The sequence below is a fragment of the Neofelis nebulosa genome, chromosome 2, assembly GCF_028018385.1.
Source record: "Neofelis nebulosa isolate mNeoNeb1 chromosome 2, mNeoNeb1.pri, whole genome shotgun sequence".
Classification (NCBI taxonomy): domain Eukaryota; kingdom Metazoa; phylum Chordata; class Mammalia; order Carnivora; family Felidae; genus Neofelis; species Neofelis nebulosa.
Window position 1 is genome coordinate 70,341,951 of NC_080783.1, and position 13,508 is coordinate 70,355,458.

The 13,508-nt window shown below is 38.1% G+C and overlaps 1 protein-coding gene across 9 annotated transcripts in view; it reads left to right on the forward strand.

The window, feature by feature from the left end:
- The window catches only part of KCNH7 (potassium voltage-gated channel subfamily H member 7), a 492,691-nt gene that overhangs the window by 469,759 nt on the left and 9,424 nt on the right, over window positions 1-13,508 (forward strand). For all 9 annotated transcript variants that reach the window (XM_058715116.1, XM_058715124.1, XM_058715117.1 and 6 more), the window contains 2 exons: window positions 3,563-3,731; window positions 11,321-11,513. In XM_058715116.1, the coding sequence (XP_058571099.1) occupies window positions 3,563-3,731; window positions 11,321-11,513 (362 nt within the window). The remainder of the gene's footprint in view (window positions 1-3,562; window positions 3,732-11,320; window positions 11,514-13,508) is intronic.

The following is a 13,508-nucleotide window of genomic DNA, read 5'->3' on the forward strand; positions in this document are numbered from 1 at the left end:
CTAATGATTTTTTTAAGGGGAAGTATTATGGAATGTTTGAGAATTTGAATAATACGTAGGACGTAGCTGTAACTGCTACAGTTTGAACTACTAAATCCCCGCAAATTTTAGTTTTATCATCAATAGGAAGTTCCATTTACTCACATTCCTGGAACTTATCATGCTGAATCCAACAGAAGAGCACCTTTTGGCAAAACTAAGAAGAAAAAAAGCAAATTGAGTGGACCCTGACCCTACTTAGATTGAGGCCAAAAGTTAACTCTAGAAATATCATGTACCCAGAGCAAAGTGAAAGTTTACTTTCTGTTCATCCATTTCCAGAAATGCGTCTTGCAACTATAGCAACATTTTCCTAGGCAACCAAGTGCAGATTCTTTCTGAGCTATATTTAGAAAGTGTCTACAAGGACGTTCATTTTGATTAAGACCACTAACCAGGATTTCCCCTTTGAACTTTTTTTCTGTGTTACTGTTAAAACAAGCTAATCATGCATAGCCAGATTTTAATAAAAAAGTAAATTACAATTAAGGAAGCCTTTATCTGATAGTTTACACTTTATTCATTTCTGCTGAGAAGATAATCAGTTTTTTTCTTGAGCCATAAAAATATATATATAATCATGCATAATTTATTGCATGCGATTCACCATTGTTATTTAAAAATCAATTTATTATACATGATTTGAGAATGAAATAGCTGTTAAGCACAGGCAGAAATTCTATAAGCTCTCTTGGCACAAAACTTCTGAGCATAATATGTAACTTCCATCTTATCGATTCTTACTGTCTTCTGTAAAGATTCCTCCTAGCTGGCTAGCAGGTAGCTAGACAGAGACAAGGATTGGCATCCCCAAACCATTATATGTGTGCCCTAAATGTTGGACATTGCTGCTCCAAAATTGAAAAACTGGTGTACTAAGACATTATATTATTGTTTTTCCTTTTAAATAGAGTCACAATTCTGTGAATGGCAAATCATACTTTTCAGTGAAAATCTGCTGATCTATTATTACCCAGAACTTCAGCACTGTCATTTTTCTAGGTTCATTTTCCTTTTGTTGTGTTTGGTAAAATATCAAAAGAAATCATATACTGTCCCTTTAAAAGACAAAACAAAACACCAAAGATCTCATAGGCTAAGAAGCCTTAATCACAAAGAGCCATTCTGGAATGCTTATCAAGCTCTATGAGATCTGTTGCCCATTTCAAGAGAACAAGGAACCCCGACCTTCTATTTTTCTAATGCTGTCTTTGAAGATGCTGATTCCTGGGGTACCTGGGTGGCTCAGTTGGTTAAGCGGCCGACCTCGGCTCAGATCACGATCTCGCAGTTTGTGGGTTCGAGCCCCACGTCGGGCTCTGTGCTGACAGCTTAGACCTGCAGCCTGCTCCAGATTCTGTGTCTCCCTCTCTCTCTGCTCTCCCCCCACTCATGCTCTATCTCTCAAAATTCAATAAACATTAAAAAAAATTTTTTTTTGAAGCTGCTGCTTCCTTTGGTACAGCTTCACCCAAATGAGACAGCAATTGTAGGCCTCTCATTAGAGAAATTTCTGTGTATTCAATGATAAAGAGATAATGATAGAAAAAAAAGCCTGAAGAAAGAATACAGAGATCTTTCTGCTCCTTAAAGAGAGGGGATGCTTCTGAGCTATCTGACTGTACTTTTGGAGAAACTGTAGGAAAGCAACTACAAGAAGCCCTGCAAATCCTGTTCCCTATTTCTAGAATCATACCTAATCTTCCCAAATCAGTTACTTTCTACCCATTTTTTTAAATAGCTGAGGATATAAATTCCTTAAGTTTATATAACTTTTGTCCGCATTTAATCATAGCTAGTGTCCAAAAGAAAAAAAAAAGAAAGAAAGAAAGAAAAGAAAAACAAAGGTTTTCTATCAAACCAAAATCACTTTCTATAATTCAAATCTATTTCCATGTGAAAATGAAGACCAGTTTTAGATACTCTTTTCCTCCTACCAACCCTCCCAGTGAGAAGATGTCACTTCTTCTTTATCCCTGAAATAAACTCCCAGCTCCACGAGTAATTTTTCATGGGCTTTATTTTCCAGCCCTTTAATCATTTTATATGCTCTCTTGTGGAATGTAGAGGGTAAGAAAGCAGAGCAAAAGTCATCAAAGTATATGATATAAATGAGAGGAAAAGTAAGATATTACATCCGTCCTCAGATAGTGATAACTTGCAAGCACAGATCGTAAGAGAAGCTGTAAATTAAAAGATTAATCAACAGATGAATCTCTGTATGGAAACTATCAGAACCTTGCTACCAAATTCTTCAGGTGTAGGGCCTGTGTTCTTTGCCTTAAATTCCTCCACATTTAGCAGAGTGTCTGGGACATAACAGACACTGAGAGCACTTGAAAAGTGGACTTGAACAGATAAGCGGTATGTTTCAAATATAGAAACATAAAAATATTCTAAATGAAAGCGCCACAAGAAAGCATATTGGAAATTAACGTGACTATAGTAAAGGGCAGTGCAGAAGGAGCTACAAGGAAAGATAAAAACATGTAGTGGGCCTACAGGACATTTAACGCCCTTGCCATCTTTAACGGCTCCACTTTGAGTTGTATTCAAAGTGGAGTTGCCCCAAGGGAATCCCCTGAAGCTCGGCACTTTTCTGTGGCTTTCTCCTTGGGCCCATTCTGAATCACACAGCATGCTGATTATCCTGGGAGAACGGCCCTAAAATCTTAAATGCAAGGCAAAGCAGTACAGGCATACCTCAGAGACATTGCAGGTTCAGTTCCAGACAACTGCAAAAAAAGTGAATATCACTCTTTAATGTGCAATAGCATTTTGTTTAAAAAACAATGTACAATCCCTCAATTACAAAATACTGTGTTGTTGAGGTGTGTCGGTTAAGCATCCAACTCTTGATCTCAGCTCGGGTCTTGATCTCAGGGTCGTGAATTCAAGCCCCATATGGGACTCTGCCCTGGGTGTGAAGCGTACTTAAAAAAAAAAATGCTATATTGCTAAAAATATGCTGAAGTTTATCTGAGCTTTCAGCAAGCTGTAATCACTAGTTATAGTTCACCGTAATAAATATAATAATAATGAAAAAGTTTGAAATATTGCAAAAATGACCCAAATGTGGCACAGAGACACGAAGTGAGCAAATGCTGTTGGAAAAACAAATGAAGCCCATAGACTTTTGCTCATCACAGGGTTGCCGCAACGCTTTCATTTGTAAAAACCGGGATCTATGAGGTGCAACCAAGCAAGGTGCAGTAAAACAAGCAAAATATGCTGTTTCTTCCCAAGTAATCTAATTTGTCTACCAGAGACAAAATCACGTTCAAAACTCTTGCCCTCCTGTATGTTCATTCATATGGAAACGGACAGAGGAGGCGGCAGGCAGGGTGAGGGTAGGGCTCAGCTACCAATTGGTTGTGGCCCCTGGACAGGTCCTTGAATCACTCTCCTGGGTCTTTCGGCTTCTACTCTGAGGTCTTTTCCTGCTTATCTTGTAGAAGTCTCTGTATTATTGAGGCAAAGAGGCACCCAAAGAAGTTGACATCCATCTTGCTATTTCCCACAGATATCGCTGACACCAGAAGCTGGGAGCAAGAAAACGCGCAGACTCAGGCTGATGAGTCTAGCCCCTCAGCACTTCAGCGAGCTGCCTGGGGGATCTCTGAAACCGAAAGTGACCTCACTTATGGCGAAGTGGAGCAAAGATTAGATTTGCTTCAAGAACAACTTAACAGGTACAAGTAACGGCAAGGCAAAGAGAGAGCATCACTCAAACCCTTGGTGGGGGTCTAGCTTTTCTCCTTGTAAATAGCAAATTCCTACTACCATAATCTCGTAGTTTTCATATATGCTCACTTATTTAAAATAAGGCTGCAGGTTGACAGAATTATTAATCTGTGTTGCAAGGAGCATTTATTTAGAACACGTCATGCTTCTGGCAACATAAATCCTATTTTTTCTTTACTTGTCATAAAATTAGTATATCACCCACACCAGCTGCTGAAGAAAAATCCTTTTTGTCCCTCAAAATAATTCATATTTGGCTTGTTTACTAACACCCTCTTTTAATCCTGCTTTTACACTTTTGGTTGTTTCTGGTAACTTAGTTATGTGTGATGGCATTTTTTTTAAGTATAGACAAAATTATTTAAACATTTAGATATTCAGTCAATATGTGAAAAATGTATTTGAATCAAAAATATCACAACGTTGAAGCCCAGATCTTTTCCATTTTCCCTCCGTCTTTGATCTATACCCTTTTAAGATGAGGCATGAATTTTGGTTTTAAGGAGAATGGAATTCCTTAACGCAATCTGTGTAGATTTTGTAAAATCAAACTGGTCACTAAGTCAGGAAAAAAAAACATGTGATTCAGTATGATATCACTGCTTTAGTTGTGCTTCACGTGGGAATTGACCTTGATTCAAACGTAGCCTCTGAATACACCACCAGGCAAGGCAGTGTTCATAGACGAAAAGCTTCATGGATTAAACTAAAATCCTCAAGTCACACAATTTACTAAATCAATGTAGAACATACAATGAGAGGGGCGTCTGGGTGGCTCAGTCGGTTGGGCGTCCGACTTTGGCTCATGTCATGATCTCGCAGTCTGTGAGTTCAAGCCCCACGTGGGGCTCTGAGCTGACGGCTCAGAGCCTGGAGCCTGCTTCAGATTCTGCGTTTCCCTCTCTCTCTCTGCCCCTCCCCCGCTCTCACTGGGTCTCTCTCTCAAAAATAAAAAAATAAAAAAATAAAAAAAATTTTAAAAATTGAAAAAAAAACATACAATGAGAGTTGAGGAAAGCTAGATGAGATACTTAACACATTTCTAATAAGTGCAAGTGTGGTAAAAGGAACACACTACCCGAATCCTGATTTATGACATGTTCATATATGCTGCATAATCCTGCCCTGATGTGTGGTGCCTAGGACGACAGTGGCAGTTTGCACAAAGCATCCACAGACAAAAAAATCTGTTCCAGTGACACACACTTGCTCTATCATGGAGATGTAAGGCTGGATATGCCAGCCATAGCCGTGGCTCTCCAGTTAGTCTGCTCAACAACTATGTATTTTATTTGCTCTTTGTAGGTAAAGCCCATGTGGAGCTGGAGTGAGCCTATGCTGTGTGTCACCACTGGATGGCCAAATTTGGGGGTGACAGTTGTCTGTCCTGAGTTGACTTGAGAATAATTTGTTGTTTCTATCTCTGTCTCTGTAAGCCACACTCTCGTTTGTTACATCCTATTTCTGTTCTATCTTTGGAAGGTCTTACAGGTTACCTAGCATGCTGTCTGTATTTAATACACCTTATGGATTCTCTCCACGTTTAGCAAGCTACTTACTCGTTATCTATACTTAACTAACACGTCCTATGAGTTTTGCCTACACCACATAAGCTCCTGGTTTACTAACTACTTGCTTAATGTTTCCTATGTGCTTTATCCATTATATCTATCTTTCATGGTTTTTTTTTAATGTTTATGCCAGAAATGAATACGGACAAACAATACAGTAAGCACATTAAAATGCGTGTACACACACATATACATTGCCACAAAAAAATAAATTAGGAATTAAAACAGACAAATAGAAAATCTACAGATTTGTAAATTCAAATAAATTCGTTCATTTCAAACAAAAGTACGAAAATATTGCAGGAGCTAAAGATTTATTTTGTAGTCTGTCTTTTCATGGATTTTAGTTGAATTTAAAACCTCCTGGTGCTAAGGTCCATACACCATTTTCAAGTGCCAAATGCAAGTCTTATAAAATTGAAACATACCTGAGAAGATTAAAGTATCATGTCATTTACTTAGGGTCAGCAATCCCTAATTCAAGTATAAGAACTTGCCATGGTAATACTTATTACTGGTCAGAGAAGCATATTTAGTGGCTTAATTAATACATTTGCTTTTTTACTCTCCTTGCCTTGTTTACTAAGTCACATTGATCCTTTAGCCACAACATACACAAAAATATAGACTGTACACACATAAAAATTGATATGTGTGATCTCTGGACTTGAATTTTTTGATTCCTGTGACTTAGGGAAAATAATTGTCCATTTCTTTACTGCCAGGACATAAAATGTGTTCAACTTGTTGAGGGGATATAAAAATGAGTGAAATAAATAAATAAATAAATAAATAAAAATGAGTGAATGAATAAGTGAATTGACAGGGACAGCAGTGATTTCTTTACAAAATACTTGTGGTTAGCCTAGATTAAGGTCATAGCTCTGCTACTTAACTATGTACAGGGTTTATGGTTCTCTAGCCTCAGTTTCTGTCTTTGACTCATACATACCTACAATGGTATTTAAGGACTAAGATATGATATGTGGAAACTATACATGCTCACACAGGGAGGGGTTGTACCAGCAGCTAGGTAAAATCTGATGAACAATGAACTCTATTATTGGTGTTCCTCCTGAGTGTATTCTCCTAGTTTATATTTACTTCCTTTAGTCCTTTCTTCAGGATTAAAGTTAAGGTGTTAGGATCCCTTTAGTTGCCTTTTCAGGGGTACCAATCATTGCTGCTGAGATAAGTCGGAGATTACTGAAAACATATGTCTTCAATATGTCCCGGAGCCAAAAGTGTAAACTCTTAAGGGCACACCCATCAAGGAGCATTTGATTTGCAATAGCCCATTAGTAATAATAATTTTTATTGTTATCTTATTACATTACTTATTATGATTTTTATATGAAACTTTTCATCTCTAAAGTACAATTAAATTTCTCCTAGGGCACCTAGGTGGCTCAATAGGTTGAGTGTCCAACTATTGATTTCGGCTCAGGTCATGATCTCACGGTTCATGAGATCAAACCCCACATCAGGCTCTGCCTTAACAGCGTTAAGGATCTGCTTGGGATTCTCTCTCACCCTCTCTCTCTCTACCCCTCCCCGACTCGTGCATGCGCGTGTGTGCACTCTCTGTCTCTTCATCTCAAAATAAACATATTTTTAAAAAATCTATCTTGGCATCTCTTTTGACATAGTCCCAGCATCTATATGTCCTTTGACCTACTTCTCACTTTGACTTACTTCTATTTCTCTCCAATATTTTCAACAAACATTTTATGGCCTAACTCAGCTTAGCCTGTTTTGGATTTGAAATCCAAAATATTACATTTTTACCGCACTGGCGTCTCCAACATCTTTCCTCCACTTTACTCACGAAAGCAAAAGTATAAAGAACAAGTTTGAAGAGGGTAACTCAGCTCAAACTTTGACTTTGAGCGGGAATCCTGGGACATTTTCTGGAATTGGGTCTGCCCTGTTTAGCTTCAGCATTCTGTTTGAATGTAGAACTGTGAATCACAACCCCGTTTGTCTCCTTCAAATATTCATATTAAGCAAACTGTGCAATAAGAACAGATATAAATGGGTCTATCTTGAATCAGCTTTGCTGCTACCACTTTCCTGCTTTAATGACCATTAAACTATATGTAGGGTTAAAGGTTTACAAAAGGAGAGTTCTTACATATTTATATATTATGTCTACAGACATACATACTTAGGGCAATAGCACTTGATCCTAAAACGGGGCTTCTCAAACTTTACAGTGAATGGGAATCGCTTGGGGATCTTATTAAAATGCAGATTCTAAGTCCCGTAGATCTAGAACTCCATTCTAACAAGCGCCCAGCTTTGACCACGCTACAGGTAGGGAGCTCTGGAGCATGTAAAAGCTTTGAATAATGATTTCATGTCTTACAGATGATCCAGAGCAATTTGCGTGTGTGCCGTTAGTATGGCATTGAGCATGTGCTTCACCTAGTGTTGTACTTATTTATGTACTTCCTTCTTTTTCCTTCCTACGTGGTCAGCTTCTCTCAGCACCTTAGACTAGATTCTACGTATATCATCATCATGTTCTCCTTTTCACCTTCCTGCCCAACAAAGTGCCTGGTATATTGTGGATCTTTAAATAAGTGCATGAACGCATTTACTTTATGCAGCTGAATAGTTATGTTGGCGTAGGAGAGAAAAAATATTTTTCCTTCTACCCTTCTGAGTTCTTGGCTAAGACCCCTGTAATTAAAGACAGATTAACAAGAAAAAACAAATAAGTTTATTTAACACATTGCCCTCATGTATACGTGGGAGATATACAGAGGAAAATGAGTAAATCCCCAAGGTCGCTTAGAATCCGGGATTAGACACCACCTTGTTAAGGGAAAGTGTAGGGGGACGTAGGCCTCTTAGAGGAGAGTAAATGATTTTTAGGAAAGGTAAATGGATAGTCAGAAGAAGAGGTAGAAGATATGATAGTTTGTGAAAAAGTTTGTCTCAGTGTGGTGTTGGCTTCCAGTCTTTTCTCTTGTGACAAGAGCCAATCTTCTCTTGCTGATGAAATACGAGAGGAGTGAATTTATCACAGTTGAGTTCCTTTTGGATCTGCTTTTAGGAAGATAAGGGAAGTTCAGAGAAAGCCTCTCTCTGCATTTTCTGTTTTTCATGTGCCTACAACTCAAATAATCAATATGCCAAAGTGGCATATTTCGGTACCTTTCATTGAACAAAAAAAAAAAAAAAAAAAAAAAGTTTTAAAACCGGGTTATAGACTGGGTGGTCTGTAAACAACAGAGACTCATTTCTGACAACACAGGAGGCTGGGAAGTCCGAGATCAAGGTACCAGCAGATTCAGTGTCTGGTGAGGCTGGTTTCCTGATTCATAGGTGGCTGTCTTCTTGGGGTGTACTCATGTGGTAAAAGGTAGAAGGAAGGAAGCTCTCTGGGGTCTCTTTTATAGGGACACTAATCCCACTCATGAGAGCTCCACCCTCATGACCTAATCACATCCTAAATACCCTACCTCCTAACACCATCGCATTGGTGGTTAAGATTTTAACATATGAATTTTGAGTATATAAACATTCAAGCCATTGCACTGAACTACCCAAAATATCAGATAACCAGTTAATAAACAAAAACTAATATTCGAAATTACTGCAGGAAGAGAGAATGCTATCTTGAAAGAGCCTAAGTGGTGTCTCAGGAGGGGAAGTAAGAAGTAGGACATTCCTAGGACTTTGAAATCTGGGCCCTTCAAGGCTGGGAACTAATTGGAATTGGGCAAAGTTCATGCTGTTATAATCCAGGTTGAGGGACACAGTGAGGTGAAGATCTTCAAGCAAATCTGAATAAATAAAATCTGTTTGATAAACAAATTATTTGTTCAGATGAGCAGACTGTTGTCTCCAATGAGTTGGTCTATAGAAATTTCCTGAAGAAGTGAAGTGAAGTTTATATTTAGTCTTATTTTTTTCAGGCAAGGTTTTCCCGGAACAAACAACAAAGTCAGGTTGACAGAAGTGGTCCACACAGTCTCAGTTCTCACCCTGCACCTGCTACTTCACCTGCGCAGGGAGCTCTTGCATGCATGAGCCCCACTTACAGTAGTACATTGCCATTACTGAAGACCCACCTTCCAACAGATTTCTTCCTCATGGAGACTATTCAAATAGAATCCATGATATTAAGATCCTGTTTCTCAGAGACCACTGCTGTTTGATAAAGGACTCAAAAACAGTATCATGATTTCTTATTCTCTGTTGCATTTTGAATCCCATGTGTTGAAATTTTTATTCCATCCCCCACCCCCAAGTCCATTTATATTCAATGTAATAAATACTTTGTAAGCCACTCACTAAACATTAGTCTGTTTGCAGACTTTTCTTTGGGGGTGCAAAGGAGGGAGAAATGAATTCTGAATGAGTCCAGGATGGAAAGAGTTTCGGGTGCAGATAAAATTTGAACTGGAGCTTGAGAAATGAAAGGAAAAATTGACGTATGACAACAAAATAATAAGCTTTCTCCAGTTAGTTGGCACCATAAAGAAATAGATCAGACCTACAGGTAACAAGTAGATAAATAAACTGGTCGATAACTCCTTTTTTTGTCTCATTTCAGTGTGTGGTTTTGACATTTGTGAGGCACAATCATGTATAATTTATAGCTTTTGGTTTAGAAGACAGGAAGCTATATGGTTAAGTATACCAAGTATAGAAAACCTGTACGAATGATGTTATTATGATTCTCAGGAGGAAGATCTGTAGTGGCAGGATTAAGAACTAAAAAGAAAAACAAAATAACCTTTTCTTAAATCAAAGACTAAGTTCTCTCCACTTCAAATGTCACAAACAAATGCAGCATGTATATAATTGGACAAAATTAGTTCTATGATTTTAAAATTTTGGTAAAATTTACCTTCCCTTTGCATCTTTCATTCAGAGACAAAATAGCACAAGTAAGATTTAAAGTTTTCTAAAGATGCATACAGTCCAAATTTTCTGTTCTTATGCCCACAAACTTTCCTTTTTTAAAGTGCTGTTAACACATGCAAAAAAAGAAAATTAGTCCTATTGTATTTTGCTATTTTCCTTCGAATTTTAATTTAAAATGAGAATGAATTTAACAGGCCAGTTGGATCCTTCTGAGCTTTGGGGAAAAAAACATCAGACTGGCATCTTGCAAGCCAGATGGGTCATAGAAGCAAGTGAACTTGTATATTTGGTTGGTTTCTTAAATGCCAAAGGCCTGGAATTGTAAATTGGTTAGAAATTTAGCATCTAACAGCATTTAACAATAAAGAACACAATGGGGGGCGCCTGGGTGGCTCAGTCGGTTAGGCGTCCGACTTCAGCTCAGGTCATGATCCCACAGTTCACGAGTTCAAGCCCTGCATCGGCAGCTTGAAGCCTGGAGGCTGCTTTGGATTCTGTGTCTCCCTCTCTCTCTGCTCCTCCTTCCCCCGCTCAAAATAGGTAAATTTAAATTTGTTTTTTAAAAAAAGAATACAATGAATAACATGCAATACTGTGAATAGGACAGAAACAAGGTAAAATAAAGGTAAACTTGAAATACATAAGAAATTACACAATTGTTGCAGCTATGAAAGAAATGTGCTACCAAGTCCATATTTAAAGAGTAAACAAAATGTTCTGAAGAAACTGGCAAAGCCTGATTAAAAAGCAAAGAAAATTATCATTAACAATGGATTCTCAGTATGTTTTACATTTGAAATCAATAAAGGTTGGTAAAAATGTAGTCTATTTCAATTCAGCTGCTTTTCCATTAAGATCTTATTAAAGAAGCAGGAAAGCAGGAAAGCAATGGTGTTTATCAGAACCACTAGTGGAACACAGAAAGTGAGCATCAGCCAGGAGAGAATCTGTGTGCTCCCTCTCCTGTCCTTCTTGTTTAAAGCAGGGCCATAATTCTGTTTGTTGGTGGTACTGAATTTTCTCAAATGCTTTGCAATCCTGGACTATTTTAGGACTGTCTTCCCCCATTTGTGTCTGTCCTGCAGACTTGAATCCCAAATGACTGCTGACATCCAGACCATCTTACAGTTGCTGCAGAAACAAACCACTGTGGTTCCCCCCGCCTACAGTATGGTAACTGCCGGAGCGGAGTATCAGAGACCCATTATTCGCCTGATGAGATCCAGCCATCCAGCAGCATCCATCAAGACTGATCGAAGTTTCAGTCCTTCCTCACAAGTAAGTGTAGATGCTGTATAAACGAGAGTCTCTCTCTGGGTGTTTCTGGGGACCACATGAGTCAGAATCATCTGGGGTGCTATGGGAAAATAAAGGTCTCATCCCCATCTGTTTTTGCTCCATTAAATTTCTGGGAATAGCCCCTAGAATTTGAATTTAAACCAGCCCCCCAATAGTTCTTCTGTTCATTTTTTTTAATTTTTTTTAAATTTTCATCCAGTTAGTTAGCATATAGTGCACAATGACTTCATTAGATTCCTTAATGCCCCTTACCCATTTAGCCCATCTCCCCTCCCCAAACCCCTCCAGTAACCCTCTGTTCTCCATATTTAAGAGTCTCTTATGTTTTGTCCCCTTCCCTGTTTTTATATTATTTTTGCTTCCCTTCCCTTATGTTCATGTTTTGTATCTTAAAGTCCTCATGAGTGAAGTCATATATGTCTTTCTCTGACTAATTTCGCTTAGCATAATACCCTCTAGTTCCATCCACGTAGTTGCAAATGGCAAGATTTCATTCTTTTTGATTGCTGAGTAATACTCCTTTATATATATATATATATATATATATATATATATATATATACCACATCTTCTTTATCCATTCATCCATCAGTGGACATTTGGGCTCTTTCCATACTTTGGCTATTGTTGATAGTGCTGTTATAAACGTTGGGGTGCATGTGTCCCTTTGAAACAAAATGCCCGTATCCCTTGGTTATGTTTATTTCAAGTTTGAGAACAGTGGACCTCAAAGAATGATTTTAAACCCCTAGTAATTTTTTTCCCCCTAAGAAAAAGTTATTTTCAAGAATCAATCTGCTTGAGTTTATATATGGTAGAGCTTTGAAAGCTGTAGCCCTGGGTCCAAAAAGCACTTCAAAGAATGGTCTGTAATTTACTATGGTGACAAGAGGTGCTCTTGGGCACCGTCTCCAGAAGGAAGTAAGGGGAGGAGAAAGAGCAGTTGTCCACAGAGGATCTGAGGTTCCAGTGAGATCAGACTAGTAATCTCATTTGTGCCCCACCCATCACCAGAGATCTCTAAACTTTTCACATCTCCATGATAGTAAAAGGAGTAATGTTAAAGTGTCCTTTATCTCGCCTCTGAAGACTTCTAAGGTCTTTTTAATAAAAATATTTTAATAAATTTAAAAAAATGTTTATTTATTTTGGGAGAGAGAGGGAAGGGCAGAGAGAGAGAGAGAATCCCAAGCAGGCCCCCCACTGTAGGCACAGAGCCCCATTCAGGGTGCGATCTCACCAACTATGAGATCATGACCGGAGTTGAAATCAAGAGTTGGATGCTTAACGGACTGAGCCACCCAGATGCCCCTAAAGATTTCTAAGGCCTTTTGACTTATGTTAATATGAAGGTCTGCATGGGAAATTATTCTTAATTACTTAAGCCGAATAGCCAAACTGACTCTAAGGAAGGTGGACCCAGCACAGTCTTGTAAGATTTTTTTTAGAAGTTTGGAAATTTAGTGCAAAATATTATGGGAAATTAAGCTACATTAATAACAGGGAGAAATGTGAAGAAAGAAAATAATGAAATCTTTCTGAGATACGAAAGTATAATTTTTTTTATCCCTAGCTAGTTTTGAATGTCTCCGATCTTGCAAAACTGTGTACTTTGTTCTTTGTTTTCAGTGGATTTAGGTAATATTTTCTGACCAAGGATGGGTGATTTTCCTTTGTTTGTTTTTTTTACCTCTCCTCCTTACACTGTCTAGTCACCAAATGACACACATTTCTGATCTTAGTTTTGTCTTGAATTTTGAATTAAAACTCATCTGGAAACTCAAACTCAATGTTAAATTGTGTGTGTGTATGTATGTATGTATGTATCTGTATGAATCTGATCTGGCTTCAGTGCAAAATTAAAGTTCTTAGAATGGTTGTTTAGGATAAACTGATGCCCAACCTCCAAAGCCTTGATCCGGCCTTGGGAGGGAAAGTTTGGTTAATATCACTAATCAAATATAGATTAATGGG